The sequence below is a fragment of the Phyllostomus hastatus genome, unplaced genomic scaffold, assembly GCF_019186645.2.
Source record: "Phyllostomus hastatus isolate PE091 unplaced genomic scaffold, TTU_PhHast_1.1 phas_scaffold_182, whole genome shotgun sequence".
NCBI classification, from domain to species: domain Eukaryota; kingdom Metazoa; phylum Chordata; class Mammalia; order Chiroptera; family Phyllostomidae; genus Phyllostomus; species Phyllostomus hastatus.
This window is the reverse complement of record NW_025334013.1, coordinates 12,436,157-12,460,899: the sequence shown is the minus strand read 5'-3', so window position 1 is coordinate 12,460,899 and position 24,743 is coordinate 12,436,157. Positions and strand designations below refer to the sequence as shown.

Sequence of the window (24,743 nt, the reverse complement as noted above, 5' to 3'; positions counted from 1 at the left end):
CCTCCACTCCCTCAGACAACCCCCCTACATTTGTTCATGCGTCGTACATATAAATTCTTAGGCTACTCCATTTCCTATACTGTGCTTTATATCCCCATGGCTATTCTGTAACTACCTATTTGTACTTCTTAATCCCCTCGCCTCTTCAACCATTCCCCCACACCCTCTCCCATCTGGTAACCATCAAAACGGTCTCTGTAGCCATGATTCTATTATTCTTGTCTTAGTTCTTTAGATTCAATTATTGATAGATACGTATTTTTTCCCATTTTGTTCATTGTTTTGATCTTCTTTTTCTTAAATAAGTCCCTTTAACATTTCATGTAATAATGGTTTGGTGAAGATGAACTCCTTTAGTTTTTTCTTGTTTGGGAAGCTCTTTATCTGCCCTTCAATTCTAAATGATAGCTTTGCTGGGTAGAGCAGTCTTGGCGGTAGGTCCCTGCTTTTCATGACTTTTAATACTTCTTACCAATCCCTTCTAGCCTGCAAAGTTTCTTTTGAGAACTCAGCTGAGAGTTTTATGGGAACTCCTTTTTAAGTTAACTAACTACTTTCCTCTTGCTGTTTTTAAGATTCTCTCTTGATGTTTAAACCGTGGCATTTTAATTATGACATGTCTCGGAGTGGGTCTCTTTGCATCCACCTTGTTTGTGACTGTGCTTCTGGACTTGCGTGTCTATTTCCTTCACCAAACTAGGGATGTTTCCTTACATTATTTTTCAGATTGATTCCCAATTTCTTGCTCTTTCTCTTCTCCTGGCACCCCTATGATGCGGACCTCTTGAGTTGTCGCAGAGGATACAAGGACTGGCTGTGACTACTGACCACCAACCTCTGCCCTCTGTGGAGTATCAGCTGTGCCTATACTTTCCTCACATTTTTTGGATTCTTTTTTCCTCTTGTTGTTCTGACTGATTGTTTTTTGGTTCCTTATGTTCCAAGTCATTGATTTGATTCTTAGCTCCATCCACTCTACTGTTGTTTCCCTGTAAATTGTTCTTATTTCAATTACTGTATCCTTCATTTCAGACTGGATCTTTTTTATGCTCTTGAGTTTCTTTCGCATCTTTATAACCAGTGTTTTGAACTCTGCATCTGATAGATTGTTTATCTCCATTTTGTGTAGTTCTTTTTCTGGAGTTTTGGTCTGTTTTTTCATTTGGGCCATGTTTCTTCATCTCATTTTGGCATACTCTCTATTTACTAGGTGGGGATGTTGTCACTCCCTGCCTTGGTATCATGGCCTAATGTAGTAGGTGTGCTGTAGGGCTTAGTGGCACAGCCTTTCCTATCACTTAGGCTGAGTACTTGAGGCGTGCCCTCCATGTGGGATGAGTACACCCTCCTCTTGTAGTTGAGACCTGGTCGCTATTGGTAGTTCAATGGAAGGGACTTTCCCAGGCCAGTCAGCTGCAAGGACTGGCTGTGACCACTGACCACCAACCTCCACCCTCTGTGGAGAATCAGCTCTGCAGGGTCAGGTTGTGGTGCTCTGGTGAGGTCTGTAGCTGTCCACTGGGTGTGTAGGCTCTGGGATTTCCTGGGTGGTACAGGCGAAGTTTAGCCCCCAGCTGTGTTCTGTCCCGGGCCACTCTGTATGAGCTACAAAGCAGTCTACTTGTGCTGGGCTTAGAGGTTTCCAGATGAAGTGAAACTGTGAACTTAGGTTGGCTCATGCTAGTGCTGGGCCTAGGGCCACTTAGCAAGAGGTACAAGGACTGGGGGCTCTCTGAGGCCAGCTGTGGCTTGTTTGAGAGAATTTAGGAATTTGTAAAGCATAAGCCAAGATCAGTCATTCATATGGAAAAACCACTGTTAACAGTTTGGGTGAGGCGGAGCCTCAGGGGATCTCCAGTGCAGGGCAAACAGTGGTAGCCAGTTTGATGGAGTCTCAGATGTGATACTCCTCTGCGGGCCCTGTGGCTCTGTCGAGGGAGCATTATGAAGATGGACAGTAGCCTCTGCCCTCATTTCTATCTGGGAGAAAGTTGTCCGCCAGCTCTTGCCTTGATGCCAGACACTTCAGTTCCTCCTCATATGCCACTGGTGCCTTTCAAGCTTCTACCCCAGTGCTGGAGCTCTCAGGGAGTGAGGCTGAGTAAGTTCGTGTGTGGGTTCTTTAAGAGGAACTGCTTGGGACTCCAGAAGTCTCTTCCGTTAACTTATTCTTCACTTTTTTGTAGCCAGAAGTTATAGGGACTTACCTTCCTCGCACTGGAACCCTGGGCTGGGGCGCCTGGTGTGGGGCTAGGACTCCTCACTCCTGTGATGCCCCTTCCGAATTTTTACCCACTGCACATGGGTTTGGGACCAGCCCATTCCAGGTCTCTGCCCCTCCTACCAGTGTGGATGGATGAGGTTTCTTTAATTCCATAGTTGTTGGATTTCTATTCCTCTTGATTTCTGATGGTTCTGAGAGATGGTGGTTCTATAGTTTGGTTGTAATTTTGATGTGGTTGTGTGAGGAGGCGGGCCATGTTTGCCTACGCCTCCATCTTGACTGGAAGTCCTCCACCCACTTTCATTTCCGCAAGAAAGAGTTTTAACCAAGATCTTGTGTTGAAAGAATTACCCCAACATCAGCCCCAGTACCTTTGAAAATTTTATCAGTATTTAATAATAACATTTGTTTATTTTTTTTAAGTATTGTTTATGGATACTATAAAAAAGAATACTGCTGGTATTAAACTTACAACATTATTTCCTTAATATTTTGAAGAATATGTAAATTGTTTTTAATTAATTTGCATATTCAAGTAGTACACTTTAAATAAGTGTCCTAGAAAAAGTTCAAAGCCATTAAACAAATTCATTGGTAACTTAGAGAGATTTGTGTGAAAGCATGTCATGTAGTAAGACAGTACTTTCAGAATACAGTAATACCTTTGTTACCAAGAGCTGTATTACAGCTTTTTGTGTTGTATGTATATCAATTTGTGTTACATTGTAATTCTGTTCTCTTGCACCGAAGATAGGTGTGGAGGACTAAACCTCAAAGATAACAGAGGCTTTATTTCCCAACATTCCGTTCTCGCTCGTATTCCCCTTTATTGACTGTTCCCGTTCCCCCTCTCCAGTCTTAGCCCCAGCTCTGTTAGGTTTTCCTAAAACATGAAATCTTTGTCTTTTGACATATTCTCTCACAGTCATATGGAAAGATTAATGAGTTAATTTTGTAGTATTTTTATATTCCTTTTTTTTTTAATCACTGGGCATTATTATACAAGAGGAACCAGAAATTGCTTACCATGTAGCAAACTGGCACACCATCTTATAGGACTCAAATGCATTCTCCAGACCCAACCACTGGTTTCAAGTTGCATTTCGTGGAAGCTAGAATCCAAGGAAGTGCTTCATGGGCCGCAGGAACCCACTTTAACATGAATGACTCCAATTTATGTTTCTTAAATCAGCATTCTGAGCCAAATTTTGTTTCTAAAATTGGTTTTGCTGCACTGAAAAAGAAAAACTTATTCTTCTATAGTATTTCCTAAAATTCACTCTTATCACTATGTCACAGCCCACAATTGATGAAAAAATTCAGCTGGTACCTAAAGCGCAGCTGGGCAGCTGGGGGAAAGGCAGCAGTGGTGGAGCAAAGGCAAGCGAGACTGGTAAGCAGGAAGTGTCCCTCCTCGGTAAGCTGGTCGCGGTCCTTCGGCATTCCCCCCACAGGCACTCCCACGATCACGCAGGAGTGATTTCAGGCAAGGCTCTGCAGAGTGATCGTGCCCAAACTTACCGGCAGCCCTGTCTGGCATTGTTATTTCCTCCTCAAAAATTATTCTTAGGTGTTTAAAAAAATTTTTTTTAAATTTTAGTAGGTAGGCTATTTTAAGACTTTAATCTCTTAGGGTCCTTTGTTGTTCACAAATTCAGTATAATTACAGAAATTGCTGGGAGCCCAAATTAAAAGGCAAACTCATTTTACTGAGAAAAAGAATGTTAATACCCAGAACATTTAATTTCAGGGTGTTGTAAAAAGAATCAGATTAAAATAGCCTTTCAGATATTTTACCGAAAGTCATATTTTGAAAGATTTGACCTTAAGACTGCAATGTTTGGACCATTACATCTTAAATGTAAGTTATGTTTGTCCAACACATCTTAAAGCTGAAGAAACCCAATGGAAAGAATAAAAACTTCATTATTAACCTTCTTTCCACATTTCTTTTCTATTATATAATTTTGACCTTCTTTAAATTAAAAAAAATTGTTATTCATGTGAACCTACATGCATAACTTTATATAAATAAGAACATAACATTTATATTAATTACCTTTTTTTAAGTGAAATACAGTCGACCTTTAAACAACTTGGGGCTTGGGGGTGTCCCGCCCCTACCTCATGCAGTTGAAAATCCACATATAACTTTTGATTCTCCAAAACACAAGTTGTACCTTGGTGTAACCACAGGGGATTGGTACCAAGACCCCCTCCAGACACCAAAGTCCTGGATGCTCAAGTACCCTGTGTAAAATGGTCAGTGCAGACAGTCATCCCTCCACATCCGCAGTCCCCCAACCATGAACCGAAAGCAGTACAGGTATTTATTTAAAAGTCTGAGTATAAATGGACACACAGGTCATCAAATCTTGTTGAAGGGTCAACTCCATTTGTTTTTTCTTGTTCCATCCTTCTCCTGTTAATTACTCTTACCCCCTTGCCGTACTTAGGACAATTTAATTATGTTTTTAAAGGAGCAAGAACAAATCATTGTAACGTGAAGATTTCTAATGAGTTTTTTCCATACAATCTCTTTCTAATACTCTGCTTGTCAGACTGTGGTCTGTGGACAGGAGATTGGCATCACCTTGTTAGGCTTTTACCAATGCCTAGTCTCAGGCCCCACTCTAGGGAGACAGATGGGTTAGATGCTGCATTTTAGTCATGTGATCCATCCTTTTTTTAATCCTCAACACATATAGATGCCTTACGGTCAAGTGCTTCCAGTTTAAACAGATTCTCTGCTTTGCAACCTCCAGCACCCTCAGGGTCTACATCATCCACACCTTTAGAGTTTGATTCCCGGCGGACCTTAACCAGGTAAGAAGTGTGTGTGCATAGTAACTTAAGACTCACCTGCTTGTCACTGTGTCCGTCTGTCAGTCTGTCTCTCACACACACAGATGCTCACACAGATTACGATGATAATCCCTATGGACGGATTCCTGTCATCCCTAAGGCTGATTTCCTTTCTTTTTTTCCTTTAATCTTCACATTCTGTGATTTCCAAGATAAGAACAAAATTGGGTGGTAGATTTGGGATGGGGTTGAAAGGAAGGGTAAGTTAATCGGGCAAATATGTAACGGTTTGCTCCTTAAGAAAGACTGACTCAAAAAGTGCTAGCGTCTAGATGAGAGGACTTCCTGCCCAGACAGAGGTGTAGATAGATATACTTTGCCTCCTCACACAAAAGAAGGACAACAACAAATTTAAAAACAAAAAGTAACCAGAACTGCCAGAAAATTGAACTTTGTGGAAGTCCAACAACCAAGGCATTAAACAAGAAACATTCATCAGACCAGCAGGAGGGGTGGAGATGGTCAGCCAGGGTGGAGAGGACTCGTGGCAACGTGACAGCTCATGGAGTGGTCCATCCCACATTTGCATGCGGACAAACCAGGAGGAACAACGGGGGTGGGGAGACATACCGGGAAATTCAGGGTTCCAAGTGGGGGGAAATAAGCCCTCAAAACCTCTAAGTATAAAAATTGGTGGGGGATGAGGCAGCAGGAGAAATTACCAGCCTCACAGAAGAGCTCGTTGGAGAGACCCACAGGGTCCTAGAACATACACAAAGCCATCCACCTGGGAATCAGCTCCAGAAGGGGCCAGTTTGCTTATGGGTAGCAGGGGAAGTGACTGAAAGCCTGCTGAGAGCTGAGCAAGCAGCACTGTCCCCTCTCGGACCCCTCCCCCACATACAGCGCCACAAGCAGCTAAGTAGGTTGCCCCACCCTGGCTAATACCTAAGGCTCCGCCCCTTACTGCATAACAGGTGTGCTGAGACAAAAAAAAAAAACATGGCCCTAATGAAAGAACAGATCAAACCTCCAGAAAAAAATACAACTAAGCAATGAAGAGATAACCAATCTATCAAATGCAGAGTTAAAAACACTGATAATCAGGATGCTCAAAGAAATGATTGAGTATGATCACAAAATAGAGGAAGAAGTAAAGGCTATGCAAAGTGAAATAAAAAAAATGTGCAGGGAACCAACAGTGACAGGAAGGAAACCGGGACTCAAATCAACAGTTTGGACCAGAAGAAAGAAAGAAACATTCAACCAGAACAGAATGAAGAAATAAGAATTTAAAAAAATGAGAGGTTTAGGAACGTCTGGGACAACTTAAATGTTCTAACATCCAAATCATAGGGGTGCCAGAGGAGAAGAGGAAGAGCAAGAAATTGAACACTTAGCTGAAAACATAATGGAGAATTCCCTAATCTGGCAAAGCAAGCAAAGCAAATAGACTTCCAGGAAGTCCAGGAAGCTCAGAGAGTCCCAAAGAAGTTGGACCCAAGGACGCACACACCAAGGCACATCATAATTACATTACCCAAGATTAAAGAGGAGAGAATCTTAAAAGCAGCAAGAGAAAAGGAGACAGTTGCCTACAAAGGAATGCCCATAATTCTATCAGCTGATTTCTCTGAAGAAACCTTGCAGGCAAGAAGAAACTGTAAAGATGTATTCAAAGTCATGAAAGGCAAGGACCTACATCCAAGATTGCTCTATCCAGCAAAGCTATCATTTAGAATGGAAGGGCAGATAAAGTGCTTCCCAGATAAGGTCAAGTTAAAGGAGCTCATCATCACCAAGCCCCTATTATATGATATGTTAAAGAGTCTTATCTAAGAAAAGAAGATGAGAAATAGAAACACTAAAATGACAACAAACTCACAACTATTAACAACCGAATCTAAAAAGAAACAAAAATGAACTAAGTAAACAGCTCCAACAGGAACAGACTCACAGAAATAGGGGTCACATGGAGGATTATCAGCAGGGAGGGGGAGCGGGGGTGAACAAAATACACAGGGGGAGGTTAAGAATAGTATAGGAGATGCAGAACTTACATGTATGACCCATGAACATGAACTAGGTTGGGGGGATGCTGGTGGGGCAGGGGGCACAGGGTGGAGGGGAATAAAGGGGAGGGAAAAAATGCGGCTTTAATAGCATAATCAATATATTGTATTATTTTAAAAAGTCCTTGAGTCTGTGTGGGGCTCTCCAAGCTAATGCCTCGGGATGCTCTAGATAAATTTAGCAATTTTATCTGAAGTGTGGAAATTAAAGGGTATGACTGCCCATCCACACACTTCTCTGTCACAGTGTTCAGATTATATTTGAGGTTGTCTTTTATTTTTCACTCACTGTAGGATACAAGTATGTATCCTATATTCTTCCTACTTTTCTTTCCGTAGGATTCATACAGTCCAGTGTTCTGTTGGTTAGTAAGTCTGGAGACTGGATGAGGACCTGTAGTATACAATAGTGGCAGAACAGAAGTTTTAATACAAGCACTTTTAAAGCTGAAGTTTCTTTTCGCTCTCAAACTTTTGTTTATTGCTATTGTAATGTTTGGTGAGGTAGACTTTTCTAAACTATGTCTGTATTCCCTTGGCATCGGAAACAAAATATGCTTCCCACAAGTCAGCTTTCTGTTGGTGACCCGGATTGTCACCGAGCATCAGAGGGGCTGTCGAGGTCTTCTCGACTCTTTGATATGACATCACTTCTCCCAGTGACCCTGCTTCTTGAGAGTGTGGGTTTTTTCACAGCGGTTAGGCTGTTATTACCCCTCTGCCTCTTCCCTCTTCTCTCCCTTTTAACTAATTTGCTGCTTCTGATCTGCCATGGGTAAGGAGCTGTTTGTCCAACTGTTTAGAATCGACAACTAAATAGGAAAGTGGGAAGATTTCTCTCTTAACATGAATGAAGTGTGTGTCATGGGCTATTCCAAAGTTACTTCTATCTGGTTCTCAAATATTCTCCATGTATTTGAAGTTTCTGAATAAATAAAGTATATAATTTCTAAGATAGTGATATGTTCTTTTGCTATTCTGTTTCCCTTTTACTCATTTAGTTCATATATTCATTACTGTCTTAAATGATTTTTAAAAACTAAATCAAGGAATTGTCATAGTCATTATAAATTTTTAAGTGATATCTCTTAACATTTAAGAGAAAAGTTACAGCTATTTTAATGTTCTCTTTAAAGCACTGATTTTACTTGTTTTTATAAATAATCCCACTTAGAATATAATTGGTGCCTCACACATCTTAAGTTTTCTCAAAAATTTTACTGCATACTTCAGAAAATCTTAGTGTTACTTTATAATTTAAATGCATAGGAGGTGAGAGTCTTTCTTTTGAAATGTGTTATTTTGCCCTTGAAGCCGTGGAAGCATGGGCAGGGAGAAGAATGACAAGCCCCTCCCCTCTGGAACGGCTCGTCCGAACACGTTCACGAGGGGCGGCAGCAGTAAGGACCTGCTGGACAATCAGTCTCAGGAGGAGCAGCGGAGAGAGATGCTGGAGACTGTGAAACAGCTTACGGGAGGCATGGATGTGGAAAGGAACGCCACTGAGGCTGACCGGAACAAAACCAGGGAGTCAGGTGAGAGACTTCATGTGAACAAATACAGATGAAGATTCGGGCCTTCCTTTTGGAAATAAAACTGTAAGGGAGATTTTGTGCCTGAATTGATTTCATGATGACAACACACTCAGCAACATCTTAAAAGTTTAACAGGCCCCTGGCAGGGTGGATCAGCTGGTTAAGCATTGTTCCGTGCACCCAAAGGTTGTGGGTTCATTCCCTGGTCTACACATACACCTAAGCTGTGGGTTTTGTCCTGTCCAGGTGCGTATAAGATGCAACCTATCCATGTTCCGCTGTCTCTCTCTCCTTCCCTCCTTCCCTGTCTCTCTTCCTCTCTCCCTCCCTTCCTCTCTCTCTAAAAATCAATAAGCATATCCTCGGGTAAGGATTTTTTTTTTTAAGTTAAAGGGCATCCTCATAGTTTTGTAACATAGTTCTTACTCCCCAAGTAGCCCTTAGTTCAGCAATTTGTAAATTCTTTTCTTCCTCTGTCAACGTGATGGTGATGGGTTCCTCTTGCTGTATGTTAAGCAATCTGAACTTCTTACACATTCCCTAAATAACACCCCACTGTGCATTAGAGTGTGTATGCTTTTGTAGAGCCCCTCAAATGTATGGAAATTCTGACATTGAGCCACTGTCAGACCAAAGAGAGGCAAACCAAAGAGAGAGAATCAGATTGTCTTGTTGTGTTTATCTTTCTTGGTAACCTCTGTGGTTGCTGTATATGTTTAGCATGTATATGCTTAGAGGAATGACTCAGATGATGCTCTAAAAACTGTTTCATGTATTTAACCTATCTTGTTTCAGGTTCCTTGTTCATTACATGGGGATAACAAGTGTAGGGTTATTAAGATTAAATAAGAAGTCAATAAATGTAACTACTGAGAATGTTATCTGACATATACAAAAGTTTTCAAAATGTAGTAGAGGTCATGATGAAGGTGATGAAAATAGTTTAAAGATCATTTTTAGCACCTTGTAATTCTTAATCCTGAAGTAATAGTGGTGGTTTATAACATCTTTATAACTTTCTATTTGTTTTACTATGTAAATTGTGTCTTTTAACTATTGTCTCTAAATGGATTTCAGAAGCAAGTTGAAATGTCTTCACCCAACGGATACACACTTCAGATCTTTTAGCTTTAAGGATACGTAGCTTTCCTATCTGTGTTAGGTATTTTGGGAACGTAATAAAATAGGACATGAAAATAACGCGTACAGTGAATAATGTAGCACAGCTGCCCTGCGCATGTGTATTGTCTCAGTCATTTATCCCGTCACCACGTGCACACTGAGCAGCTCGTGACTTCTGGGCACTCATTCCCTGCTCCCACCCTTCAGTCTCCTGCGTCAGGAGGAACTTTATCACATAATTCCACAAAATATCACGGAGAAGTACAAACGGAGAAAAATGCTGAGAGGGAAAAATGGTCATAGTTCTAAGGGAGTACTTGAACTATCTAGAACTGACACAGACATGTGTCAGGGAAGGCTTCCCTAACTTCTGAAGGACCGTAGGAGTTAAGACAGGTTCGTAGGGCAGGACAGGGTGGAACAGAGAAAGAGCATTCCAGATGGGAAGTACCATGAACAGAGTAGCAGTAGACAGAACCATGTCGTGTTCTAGCAGTTGCCAAAGGCCAGCGCGGCTAGAGCTCTGTGCTCCGTTGTGCAGGCCTCCTGAGCTCTCCATCACTGAAGCAGTGGGAGGAAGTCAGACTACAGAAATGGACACAGAAGCTTTAATTACAAATGTTTAGCATATTCCTCTATCCTTTTACTTGTCGTGGATCATGAAAGTACTTAGTGTATATTTATTCTAAAATGAATGTCTCTATATTCTGCTTTTAGGTGAGTTACTTTATCAAATTTGTCTATTTTTAATGCTTTTATTGGGAAAAAAGTGACAACAACATGTAAACATTATCAACCATGATCCCACCATTTTAATAATAATTTTTGTCATTTTTACTTTCTTGCTTTGTTTAAACCTCTCTAGTAGTGAAACCAGAAATTCCAACGACATCAGCGTCTGACAAGCCTTCATTGTCAGAAGAGGAAATAGAGAGGAAGTCCAGATCTATCATTGATGAATTTCTACACATTAATGATTTTAAGGTAAATGAATTTAAAACAGCAACAACAGCGTAAGCCCTGTGACACACACAATCACTTGATTCTGGCCTAAGTCCGTTGTGATGGTGAACCGATGACACTTGGAGTGTGTGGCCAAGTCCAGCGCAGCTCAGCTTGCACAGCCCTGATTCCTTTCCGCCAAGTACCGTCTTTTACATTGATGCTGTGGATCGCAAGGGCAAGTGGCAGGAGGCAGGAATGGGTACCTGCCCATCCCCACTATGGAGTGATCATATCATACCTCGTGATTTTTACAGTTTATCATCATTCTTATATTAACTTTACAGTGTGTCTGACATTACCTTTTTTTTTTATTAAGCAGAAAACTGAGTCACAAAGGAGTGAGCAGTGTGCCAGGGTCAGACAGCCTAAGTAAACATTTCAAGTCACAGCTTTGCATTTGCCCTCCTTTAACCTGACCTTCTCTTTGACCTTCACTTTAGGATGGTAGTGAATATGAGAGATACTCTGCCTGACTTCGTACATTCTAGTGGCAGAGAATGACCATAAATAGGTAACTCCACAAATGCATTTTTAAATTGTAGTAATAGTAAATACTAGTAGAACTATTTAGGATCTTAGGAGAGATCATGTAATGGGACCTAATTTGGGGATCTGGAGTAAGCAAAGGCTTTGGTCAGATATATTAAGTACTTCTGCTTTAACATATATAATGAATTCTTTCAAGCTTGCTTGTTCCCTTAACAACCTAGTTAAAATCTACTTTCCAGTGTAAAAAATCATCTTGGTTAGCTATAGCCCAGCCTTCTAAAAGCCTCCAGCTCTAGAATTGTCCAATATTCAGAAGTAGGGAAAAGTTTGATGATAAGCAAGTTGGAGAGGAGTACTTTGCAGAGCCCTTGAAAACACAGCAAAAATAGATGAACGTTAACAGAAGAGAGCCAACGAATGTACTTTACATCCTGGGATTTGTTCATTAGAGCCTTAGGAAGTGAGTATTCTTGTAAACTAGCAGCACAGTTTTTTCCTTGCATGGAAGTAGAGAAATATGAGAGACCCAGAACGAGGAAAGGCTACGATAGATGAAAAGGCATTATGGTGGTGACGACGCTATTGAAATGGGGCCCCACCCTGCGAGGACGCGAAGCACAGGGAAGAGAGAGCAGCAGCATTCCGGAAGGCGGAAATTAGGAGGATGGGTGATCATTTATTTAGAAGACCACAGATGTGCATGAGCTGCAGATGGAGCTGGAAACCGAAGGCTGATTGGTTAAAAGTACATGTAAGAAACAGTTTTACATGATAGCCTGGCCCAAATGTTTGAAAAATGCCAATGTCATAAAACAAAAACGAGGGAAAGGACAGATGTAGGTTAAAGGAGTCAGAAGAGACGTCATGGCCTGCGATGTCGGGTGTGTAATTGGATCCTGGAACAGCAGGAAGCCATGGGCTCCCCTTCTCGCACGCACCTTCCCCTCAGCAGAGCCCGTCCCTTCAGAGGCGAAACCGAAGCATCTCACTCACACTCAGAGCTGAGGTAGGGGAGGGCAGGTGGCTCTCTGCCGTGTTAGCGATGCAGCCGCCCTCTATGCCGAAGGCAGTGGGCCTGGCCAGATCGCCCCACGGTGAGAAACACTTAGCAGGCCACACACCCTGAGAAGTTCATCGTTCTTAGTACTTAAGCTAACCGTATTAACTTTCCTGTGAAAGAAGGCCTGTCTCGTTGAAGAGTTTGCAAATATTAACATACCCCGGCAGTGTGACCTCAGTTGCCGTTTTAAGTAAGGCCTTTGAATCATGACTTTGAATTTCTATTTCATAATATGCCATTTTCAGTTTTTTAAATGATCATAAAATAGGTAAACATTGTATAGAAAAATACATTTTTGACTCTGGTCCTTTGAGTGATGTTTAATAAAATTGTTAACCTAGACATATTTGCTTTACAAAGACACACGTCTTCTATTTCCAAATATGACTTATATTGCCCACATCAGCCTGCATTTCACTGGGCTGTGTTAATGTTTTAAAAATTGTCTGTGAAAACTGTCTTGTTTGCAGAACTTTCTACTGAGTTTGTCATAAGTAAAAGATTTTAAATTTATTTTAACCCTCTGGTAATGCGGTCTAGATTTTGGGGTAAGCTTTTCTTTGCTGCTCGGACAGGAAGCCATGCAGTGTGTGGAGGAGCTGAGTGCCCAGGGCCCGCTGCACGTGTTCGTGCGGGCGGGGGTGGAGTCCACCCTGGAGAGGAGCCAGATCACCAGGGACCACATGGGCCGCCTCCTGCATCAGCTGGTGCAGTCAGAAAAGCTCAGCAAACAGGACTTTTTCAAAGGGTCAGTATCCTCCTCGAGTGGTATTTTATTTATTTATTAGGCTTCTGAGTAAGGAGTTCATTTTCAAAGTACATTATCTATTTTAAGTTTTTAGCTTTTTTCATAGATTAAAAGTGTGTCTGCTATAATGTGTTGATGTATAATATTGATAATGTGTTGGTATGATGAAATTTGGAGACTGTGCTAGGGCACAAAGGTTATCTTCTGGTTTTTTTTTATATATATATATATCTTATTGTTACACCTATGCTGTGATATAAGTAAGGTAGCAAAGACCCCTTAACCTTGGGGAAACGGAGGTTTCATCCACCTATTTACATGTAAACCCTTGGATATTCTTTCAGGAAGAAAACTTTTCTTCTGTGAAAAGATTTTTTGAAAAATTCACTTAAACCCGAAAGCCTTAAATCTTTCAAAAACCTTGGTTATTCTGGCCAGGAAATGCTTGTGTGCCCATGTCAGCCCCACAGGAGGATATGGAATTCCAAGTCGTGGACGGCTGGCTTGCTGAAGCCGGGCTGGCCCTGGTGTTGGATCCTCATTGGATCGGGTTCTGGTGTCTTCGTGAGATACCATCATCACAAGTGCGTGGGAGCCGTGTTGTACAGTATGAACATGCAGTCACGGTCATCGCTGTTAGGCGCTTACTCTCGAAGGGAACAGGAACTGAAACCTCTGAGGGCCGGACATCAGCTTTGTGCCTCCCGTCTCGTACTGACTCAGGGTACATGCTCATTAAGTGGGGTTGCAGGGAGAATTCTGCACTGTTTATTTTGCTCCTTATAGGTCTTTTTGCCAAGCTCATGATGTATTCTTGTACATTCAGTGTGCACGCAATGAACTGGCACTGTGTATCTTTCAGACACGGTCAACCTCTTAGAACGGTATAACCATTAAATGCCATGGTTAATGTACTTAGGAATAATTTCTCATTTGAGTGTGTGATGAAAAATGGCATTGTCCTCAAGGTTCTGAAAAATGTGTACTTGCCCCCACGATGATGAAAAATTTGTGTTTCGAGAGTAAGCTAGATTTCTTTGAATGCCGTGACTGACTGTATTAAGGCCATGTGACCCAATTAACTTAATAAGAAACTTTGGTAAAAGTTGCCGTGATTGTTGGCCTTTAAGGCCAGGATGGCTTCCCGGTCTTAAAAGAGAAATATGTCGTTCACTCCACTGACCAGCCAATGTCAATAGTATGAGTAATGAGGGGATCCACACCCTCACAAAGAAAGTGAGGTCCGTCTGCCGCTAGCCAACTTGCAACTATAGTTTCAAGCCCCTAGAAACTACATTCACGGTAACTATTATTATTAGTTTATAACTAACTTGCTTTTTACCTCGATATTATGATATAGTCACCATAAAATTTTGGAAATTAGAACGCTGGATTATTACTTGTCATTTTATATCTCTCATCAAATTATGCTCATAAGTTAATCCATCTCTAGAAAGACTCCAAGAAGTGTAGTCCAGCTTCGCCAGCTTGAATCGAACTTGGGAGGTGTGAGCTGGGTTTCCAGGCTGTCTCAGACGTTCGCGTTTCCCTTTGCGGGTTCCGTTGAGGAAAGAGTGTCATCAGTCATGGTCTCCACACTTTCACTGTTTTTGGCAGTGGTGGTGCTGGTGCTGCTGCTGCTGCTCATGCTGCTGCTGGCAACACTACCACAACCACAACCTTTTATTTAGACTGAAAATGAAATTAACACCTCTGGGTCTCAGTAACTACTTCATCTTGCTCTATTTTTTCTTCCTTCTGCAGTTTGAGATAATGCAGTGGCTCCAGGCCTAGCTTTTAATACTAAAATAGACCTGAACAGGCCGTCCTTAGACCAGGACCACTACGAAAATCCCTATTCCTCCCTAAATGGAGGGAGAGGCCTGGCAATTTTTTCTAAGATGGAAACAAACTGATAGTTTAGTGTCATCATCCACAAAGTGGCTTCTTGCTAATAGATCAGTTTCCCAATTACTTCAAAATCCCAAGTAATAAATAGTTCACACTGTCCAGAGGGGCCAGTTCATTGGAACCATGGGAACTCCCCAAGTCTTTCGTCTCTTTGGTCTCAATATGCAAAGATTTCTGGTTTTGCACAGCATTGCCGGGGACCATCTGAGGTTGGCTTACTTAGATGCTGCTGCTGGTTAGGTGCCAGCTTTTGAGCAGTCACCGAAGCAGTGATTCTGGGAAACAGAAAGCAGAAGGCCTCCAAGTTTGCTGGGCCCTGACCAGCCAACTAATGTTCCATTTCTCCTACAGTTCCTTAATATTTAAGGCATGCGGTGCTATTATATATTAAGCTAGATTAGACAGAAGCTTCAAATAGGCTCTTTGTGTTAGGTTGTTTATAAATAAAGTTTAGATCCTTTGGAATTTTCCTTATGAGGTACTCTGTCAACTCTGAGCATACAGTTGCCATATATAAAGCACATCTTCACAAAGGCAACATCAAGCCATCCTCTTAGAGTTTTCAGTACTTGAATCGGAATGCTTTGTGACGCGATTCAGGTAGGTAGGTAGGTAGGTAGGTAGGTAGATAGGTGAATGCATTTCAAGCATTATTGATACAGTCATTTTGTATCATGGCTTCAGAAGTCATCTTTTTAAAAACTGTCTGGTAAAGGTAGTTGAGTACAGTTCACTGTTAGCCACAGAATTGGAATCACTTTGAAAGTTTAGTAAATGAAATCCAGGATGACAGAAATTGGAGTTGACAGTGAACACAAAATATTTGTCCTTCAGGAGGCTTGCTATATTAGTATTTCACTTTGAGAAATATTTGTTGGAGAGGAAATTCTTATCTCCTTCTTGACTACTTCTTGGAACTTTTCTTGCCACTGTGGCAGTTCCACCTTGGTGAAAAGATAGGGTTCAGAGCTTACAGACATGCATGCTGAGTTTCAAATGCAGAAATGCAGAAGTGCTAGTTAAGATGAAAACCCCATTTGCTCACATAGGTAGGTGGGATCAGGTTTAAATGGTCTTTGTTGTAGTGACCCTTTGGCGATGATACTGCAGGATAAGAAGGCTTTTCATCTTCTTTTGTTTCACTCTTTCACCTGTAGCTAGATTCTTAAAATTACTTACAATAATACTTGATCAGTCCGATTTTTAGATGTCTTTACTCTTTCTTCCATGTTTATCTACAGCCAAATTTCCTCTTTTATTTAGTTGTCATAATTGGGGAAGATGCTACTGACAATGCCATTTCCACCTGTATTAGATTGTTTTGCCTTTTTAGCAGATTTCTGATTAGACCTTCACTGAATTTTTTAAAATTCCAACTTTTAACCATGCACTCCTTTCTTTAATTAAATTTTAGGCAGGAACTCAGTATATAAAATAAATGAAAGTACATCTCCTGTAGTTGAAATTGGGAGAGAATGCCTGAAGTTCCACCTGTGGACCCTACCAAAGTGCAGTCCAGTGGGCGTCATGGTCACTGCATACCAAGCGCAGGGGTGCAGTATAGCTCTATTTCATTCTTTAGCCAACAGAAAATGAGTATTATGCAAGGCATTGTTGTAGGCTATGTAGTGTGGTAGTCCAAAGACTACTGTGTGGGGGAGCTTCTACACACCTAGGATTTTTCTTTTAAAATCACACAAAAGGACTTAGGAACTTTAAACCTGAAAACAGATATCTCTTCTTTTATCAGGCTTGTTTTATGGAAATCCTATGTTCAGCCAAGTAGGCTTTTTTTTTTAATCAGCAGTATGGATTTGGCAGCGATTGTGTTCTACAGACAGTCCCATGACTACTGGAGAAGTAGAAAACCAAGGCAAAAGTACGGGTGTCTTTTAGTTGTAATAGGAGATGAAATAGCAGTAGACGTACTACTGAAAGGCAGAATGGCTGCAGTCATGGGCTCGTGGGCTCATTAAACAGCTTAATCTATGCCACTAACCCATGGAGCATGGATGGGCATTGTAGGGTGATTAACCCAGAAATCCTGGAGTCCATCCAGATTATGGTCCCTTAGTAGCACATTAACTGAGCTGGAAGTCTACACATAATGAGAGAATAGTCAAGTATCTGTTGTATTGCAAATAGATGACAGATAATTGCAAGCTAGAAGGTCAGAAAGTTGGCATTAGGAATTCATGAAGCCCAGGGTTGGATAAAATGGCTAATCTGCAGACTGTTTTGAAATGGCACCTGCAGAAAGGTTACTCTGCTGTCCAGTGGTGTTTCTGTGTGCAGAGATCTGAAAGGCTATGAACACAACTACTGCCTGCCCATGCTCCTTCCTTCATTCTTTTTCTTAGGTTCTGTGTATTCCCTTGTAATTATGCATGTGTCTCCTGTAGTTAAATTTACTTCTGTTTTCGTACTTTATAATATTTATATATATATATATATATTTATATATTTATATATAATGAATTAACAAAGTCTTACATTGTTTTTATAATTATAAATGAATAGCTATGCTGTTGAGCCTAAGGAAAATTTCCCTGATATTTTGTATTTTATTTTCATAAGTATTATATTCAAATCCCATTTATTTCACTTCATATTGAGAAATATTTCATAGCATGAGAGCTTGAAACTATTAACTTTTCTTCAAGATACAACAGTTGGTAGCATGTCGTAATGATGATGTTATTAGTAAAGTTGTCAGACTCATATCCATCCATTTTTTCCCCCATTGTAAGCTCCTCAAGGATAAGGCTTTTTGCTTTTTCTTCTCTTTGTGTCTGGTCTTTATTAGGTTTTTAGTCTGTGCTTCTGGCTGGCTCAGAGGATATGATACTCATCTGTGATGAAATCTTTATAATGTGGGATTAAATTGATAGCTGTTTCTCCAGAATTTCACGTGGCTGCCTTATTTTCATCATTTAAGTCTTTCAAATGTCACCTCTCTACAGAGGTATTTTCTGACCCCCATCTGTATTAGGATATCCTAGTACCATAGTTCGTGTTCTTCAGAGTATCGACTTTCAGCCCGTGCCTCAGAATGTTGTCCTGTCTGCAAGGATGCTTTTGTCCGTGCTCTTCTCTCTCTCCCCACACCAGTGTAAGCCCTCTGAGAGCAAGAGCCAGCTACTGCATGCCTAGAACAGTACCCATCATAGCAAATGCTTAATGGGTATTTCTTTACCAACTGCTTTTTGATCTCTTTATTTAATCTTAGCTTTTGAATTACATTTGCATGTGAATTTTTTTCGTGTTCTTTTTTAGTTTTTCAGAAACATTGGAATTGGCAGATGACATGGCCATTGATATTCCCCATATTTGGTTGTACCTTGCTGAACTGGTGACGCCCATGTTGAAAGAAGGCGGAATCTCCATGAGAGAACTTATCATGTAAGTTGTTCTTGTTTCCTTTGATGTATATCACGTTAAACTGATGCAAAACTCATCAGCTGGCCTTCTAGCATACTGCTGGTCCCTTGGTGCAGCAATTTTCAATCCTTTTCATCTTGTGGTACATATAAACTAATTACTAAAATTCTGTAGCACACCGAAAAATATGTTTTTTGCCTATCTGATATATAAATAGAACTTTGATTCATTCATATGGACAAGTATTGTTATGTTGGCTGTTAACATTTTTTATTTGACAGTCTAGGAGAAAGGAGGTCAGCACCTCTGACTTAATAGACCAGTATTGTATATTTGAAAAATTCTTGGTGGCACACCAGTTGAAAGTCGCTGCCTTAGTGCCTTTAGAGAATCTTGGATGCAGCTGTGACTCTTTAAGACTTCTAATTTTAATATAAAAATGTTACATTATACGTCATGTTTACTGTAGAAGTGATGGGGATATGATAGCCATGTGGCCCATTGAGGTTAGCAACGATTATAGATTTGGCTTCAGAATCATGTAACTGACTAGAAGGTGATTTTGCTCCTGGAAACTTAATGCTAACCTGACTTTTATGGCTGTCGTTGCTCCAGTGTTGTGACACCTAACAGACCATGACACTTGTATAGTACATGCTCAGGTTGTAATACAAGGAACTGAGGTCTGAGGCATTCCTAAATTTGAACATGAGTGGGAAATTATTGCCACCTTGTATAGACTAGTATTTCCTAAGAAATTGTTCATTTAGACAGACTCTGCACACTGCTGTATCCCTTGTCTTTGACACTCACAGGATAAATTATAGCACGTTCAAGGTTATGAGAATCCTGCAGTAAAATGCAAAATGTAAAAACTATTCGGGTTTGTGTAATTAACATTGCCTCACTTAATTGACTGTACAATATATTTTCTTTAGGAATGATTATTGGTAACCTGTAGAAATACAGTTTGGGAAATACTGATTTAGGCTATGAAAAAAATAGGTTCCTTTCTGTTCCAGCTGTATTCTAAAAAAGGTGGAAGGGACTTCTTTTCTTAAAAACAGTTAATAACTAAGCTTCATACCTCTTTGTTATCTATGGTGCTTTTCTCCTTTCAGCTTAAAGTGGGGTTTATATAAATAAATAGATTATTAAGTGAGACTGATCCTTGCAACTGCTTCTATCACTGAAGCAGTTAAAAGGCAAAACTCAGGAATTCTAAAGTCCCTTCGAAGCTTCTCCATGAAGCGTAAAATGAACCTGAAGTTTCTGAACTACTTCTGTTGGAAATTACTTCGAGTATGTCCTGGGTTTGGCTTGCCCAGTATTACTTAGGTTGTAAAGTGTCTGTTCTTTGTCACACATTGTTTGCCTACTGTTTCAGAACAGAGAGTTTATTCTGAGGTACTTAATCACTACTCCTATCTTTCACAGAGAATTTTGCAAACCTTTACTTCCTGTTGGAAGAGCTGGGGTCTTGCTTTCTGAAATATTGCACCTTCTATGCAAACAAATGGTGAGTGTTAAACTGAGCATCAGACTCAACAGCATATTAGGAAAGGCAGTGATTTTGACCTTGGGTTATTGGTAAATAGCTTAGATATCACTGCAAGTAATTTCTGTTTCCTTTTATTATTTGAAATAAAGAGTGAGGTCTCTGTTTAAATCTAGTTTCTTCCAGGGGTGTATTTGTCCTTCTGTTCACTAGTAACTTGGAAAAGAAGTACCTATTCTCAACTAGATTTGATATAACTCTTAAAAATTTCAAGATATGTTTTATTTGTAGCTACTAATTTTATCTTTTCTTGAAACAAAAGGGCTGTATTATTTATACTTTTTAATTGATTTCAATGAAAACCTCTTTCCAAGAAAGAGACAGGATTCATAAAATGATTAATTTTTATTATTTTTGGATTGTGGGCTAGATAATGTATGAAAATTATTCTGCAAGATTGTGAATTTCTGTCTTAAAGTTAGATTTATTTTAGTTTAATAAATACTACATAATTCTCTGCAAAGTTCTGTGCCAAGATCTCAGCCTACAAAGATAACTAAACCTTAAAAGAATTTATAAACTGGAGAGGGAGATAGACAAGTCTAAACCAGTAGTTTCAAAGGAGTGTGGCAAGTGCTATATGTTGGAGGCCTTAGAGGTTTGGTTTGGGAAAGGGGTGTGCAATCCCAGAGGTGCTGTAACACCTGGGCTCAAAGATGTCAAAACAAAACAGAGCTCAGGATGAAAATTCTGGAGTGATTTCTGACTTATTCAAACCAAAGCCAAAAATATTGAGATGATAGATTTCATTGTTTTACAGGCATTGATTTTAAAAATTCAACATTTTATTTATCACTCTAAATCTACAGAAATCCTTCTGTATTACATTTGTGTAACAGTTATTCACGGATAGGTATACTGAATAGCCTGGACTTTAGTTCTAATTGATTATTTATTATTAGTACTCTGCTTGCTAGCACTAAAATTTTTATTGAACCTTACTTTGGAGATCCAAAATTCTCTGCTTTTCTCCTACCTGACTTTAGTCCTTACTAAAAATTCAAATTCTGGTTAACTTTTATTTGTAAAAACTACAATGGAATTCTCAGAGGGCATAAACTCTGCAGTGAGACAGCCCGAGTTTAAATCCTGGCTCCACCGCGTTACCAGCTCTGCCTTGGGCGAGTCACTCTGTGAAATAATCAGTACGTGCGCTGTCATCGGTGACAGCTGCAGCCTCAAACCCTCACGTTTTCCTTCATCACCGTGACTTTATTCAAGCGGTGGACTTGCCCCTCCACTAACAACAGCTCTTCTCTATTTCTTGGGGTCAGCCTGTGCTGCTTTTCCCTTGAAATATTTCTCATATCTGATTTAGGAGCAACAACTTTTCTTAGCCATTCTCATGTGAGACAGCGTAGCGGTGATGTGCTGTGAGGAGGGGTGCCCGTGAGGCCTGGTGAATAGCTCTCGTAACAGATGCGTGCGGCACCGTCTAGGAAAAGAGACAGTGTTGGATTTGTAAACTCAGTGCACGGGTCTCTTCTTCGGTGATTATATTCATAAAGTCTAGGTCCCAGCTTGCAGATCCCCAGGTTAGTCATCCAGTGAAAGAAATGGTTAAACCCTAAACAGCTGTACTTCAGCCATTCACCGTTACGGACATCTCAGTTTCTCTGCTAAGAGTCCTAAGAAAGTAACTTCATATCTGCAAGAAAAGGGGTTTTTTGCAGATTTTTCAGTCTTAACAGTTCTGTGATCTGTTTTTTCTCTTGCCAATGTAAAAGTAACTGGATTTTGACTTACTTCTATTTCAGAGCCATAAGAAAGTGGGAGCTCTATGGAGGGAGGCTGACCTCAGCTGGAAGGACTTTTTGCCGGAAGGGGAAGATGTACATAATTTTCTCTTGGAGCAGGTACATAAGAACAAGACTTATCCCTCCCTGTTTGATAGTATGCATTTTTAACCCACGGTTGGGAATATGTGTATGTGAAGGACCGGTTTAATTTATAGACACATTTCTGACTGCACAGGTGGTTGGTGCCCCTAACCGCTCTGTTCTTCAAGGGTCAGCCATAGTAGGTCTGTATTATAAAAAAAATGAAGATAATTTCATCAATATTCTAGTTACTAAAATTAGACCAAAATAGGAGTCATGGTCAGAATGTCACTTTGACTCCACTTCAACTCTGCATTCATTAGCTATAAATAAAAAGATAAAATTTAAAAGCCTTAGTCACACACACAAAACAAGCTAGAGGGAGGGGGCAGGTGGAGGGGGGCAAAGGGGGGAAATTGGGAAAACTATAATAGCATAAATAATAAAATACAATTTAAATAAATAAATAAAACAAAAAAAAATAAAAAGAAGCTATATATTCCCGTGAACAAGAAATGAAATTCATAAGCCAGGTGCTAATAGAATTAAGCTGCAAGTTGTCTGAGCTCTGGATTGGAAGGCAAGTAGAGACAACCAGAGTTATTTCTGTGGGTAACAGGTGCTAGAAATCTTTTTTTACAAGTTAGAGGACTGGGAGGGACAGGCTCACTGCATAAAATACAGTTAAATACCATAAATAAATAACTGAAAGGAGGTTGATGCAGTCTTATAGCCAGAACCTTCACTAGGCTGCCTGCTGTCTGGATCTAGAAATCCACGAGGCAGAAGCCCCAGTGGTCGACACAGTCGGGTGCTAGACTGAGAATCGTGAGGGTCAGATGGAGGCAACCATAAAAGTATTAGACCTAAAAGAGTGACTGAGAAAGAAAAAAAATCTCTCAGAGTGATCCTATAAATTAAAATCTTAAAACATGTAGAAAATTAAAGCTAAGACAGCCAACAAAATCAGCAAAAGGAGAAAAAAATCACTCTTAGGTAAAAAAGAAATGATAAAGCAATTTGAAAATAAATATAAAGTAAGTATATTGTATTGGATAAAGACATTGCCTTAGGTTACTATGGATTTTAGCTTCCTTTTGATTGGTTGTAGTCTGGATATATTGGGAGCACTCCTGAGACAATAATAAGAACCTACATAAAGCATAATTTATCTAGCATTGCTGGGCTAATAGGGTAGAAGAAATTCCCAAGGAACAAAAAGAATGAGGGGAGCCCTGGCCAGGTAGCTCATTTGGTTAGAGTATCATTCCAGTATACCACCAGTGTTGTGGGTTTGATCCCCCATCAGGGCACATACAAAATCAACCAATAAATGCGTAAATAAGTGGAATAACACACTGATGTTTTTCTCTTTGTCCTTTCCTCTTTCTCTAAAATCAGTATTTTTTAAAAAAAATAGTTTTTTAAGTAAGGGGGAAAATAGCCAGAGATGAAATTTGAACTCTGAACCATCACCACAGTTGAAGGGCATGCTGCCAGTACCGTTACAAGTGCTGCCAGAGATCTTGAAAGAGGTTGAAATGGTCCCAAATCCAAGATTATTCTGGCTCCAAGCAGCAGACTAAAATGCACTTTACAAAAACAGTCTCATCTTAGGTCTCCTCTTTTTCTACAAATTAACATTATCTAAATGTACAAGTTAACACCTAAGAGTTCATGTAACATATAATAAAACAAATAACCATGAATGAGAGTAAATAGACAGCAAATGCTAGATTTACACCTAAGATAATGCAATTATTACTCAAAATATAAAATAACATTTTAAAAAAGAGGGAATCACAGAAATGAGCAAACAAGAAGAGACTAGTCAAAAATGGACAAATTTTCAAAAGAAGACACTGCATACTAGATAGAATTCTAAGAGATGTTAAAGAAATTTAGGGGACAAAACAGAAAGCCTAATATGTGTCTAAGTGGAGTCCTAGAAGGAAAAATAGAATGACTCATGAAGAGAAAATATTTGAGAGCCTATGGCTGGCACTTTTCCAGAACTGGTGAAATATGTGAATCTATATACAAAGCACATGTGTACCACACAGGATAATTACATTTTAATGAAACCGCATAATAGTAAAGACAGAAGATTTTAAAATAGCTAACAAGAAGTAAGTTTATTGCCTACAAAGGGCAAACAGACTTTGCTACAGCAGTAGTGAAAGCCAGAAGGTAGTGGAATAACCTCAGAGTGTTGAGAAAATGTCAGTTAATCTACAATTGCTTCTCCAACTAAACTAACCTTTAAGAGTGAGGGCAACACATTTGGAAACTTAATAACACACTTCTGAATAACCCATGCATCAAACAAAAAAGCAAACAGTAAAAGTTAGAAAAAGTATTTTAAACTGAATGGAAATGAAAACACAACATACAAAACTTTATGGAATACAACTAAAGCAGTACTTAGAGTGAAATTTTTAGCACTGAACATCTGTGTTTATAAAAGTAGGACAAAAATCAGTGACCTCAGCTTCAGCCTTACAAAATTAGAAGGAGAAAAATATGAAAAGTAAATAGGAAACAGTTGATAATAAGGTTCATAACTCAGTGAAACAAAAAAAATAGAGAAAAGTCAATTAAGTCAAGTGCTGATTCTTTGGAAGGTAAAATTGATAAACCTCTGACTACTAAGGAAAAAGAATTAAAAAGAGAAGGCACAAATTACCAATAAAAAGAATGAGAGAGGTAGTAACATTATACAGAGTATACATATAATGGATAGAGAGCTTTGTGAATAATCTTCATGCCAATAAACATATATCAGCTTAGTTGAGATGAACAATATCTTGAAAGATACAAGCTTTTAGAACTGACTCAAGAATAAATAACTGAATATTACCATTATATTGAAATAGTTAAATATATTCCTACAAAGAAAACTCCAGCCCCAATGGTTTTACTATTGAACTCTACCAGACATTTAAGGAAGAAATCATACCAGTTCTGAAAAAAAATTTATACCGATTTTATCAGAAAACTGAAGAGGAGAGAT

General features: G+C 39.7%; 1 protein-coding gene across 7 annotated transcripts in view; it reads left to right on the top strand.

Annotated features, from left to right (window-relative positions):
- The window catches only part of EIF4G3 (eukaryotic translation initiation factor 4 gamma 3), a 288,954-nt gene that overhangs the window by 247,260 nt on the left and 16,951 nt on the right, over nt 1–24,743 (top strand). For all 7 annotated transcript variants that reach the window (XM_045858600.1, XM_045858604.1, XM_045858603.1 and 4 more), the window contains 9 exons: nt 3,524–3,617; nt 4,933–5,050; nt 8,416–8,636; nt 8,823–8,825; nt 10,624–10,742; nt 12,888–13,060; nt 18,248–18,373; nt 19,790–19,871; nt 21,668–21,766. In XM_045858600.1, the coding sequence (XP_045714556.1) occupies nt 3,524–3,617; nt 4,933–5,050; nt 8,416–8,636; nt 8,823–8,825; nt 10,624–10,742; nt 12,888–13,060; nt 18,248–18,373; nt 19,790–19,871; nt 21,668–21,766 (1,035 nt within the window). The remainder of the gene's footprint in view (nt 1–3,523; nt 3,618–4,932; nt 5,051–8,415; nt 8,637–8,822; nt 8,826–10,623; nt 10,743–12,887; nt 13,061–18,247; nt 18,374–19,789; nt 19,872–21,667; nt 21,767–24,743) is intronic.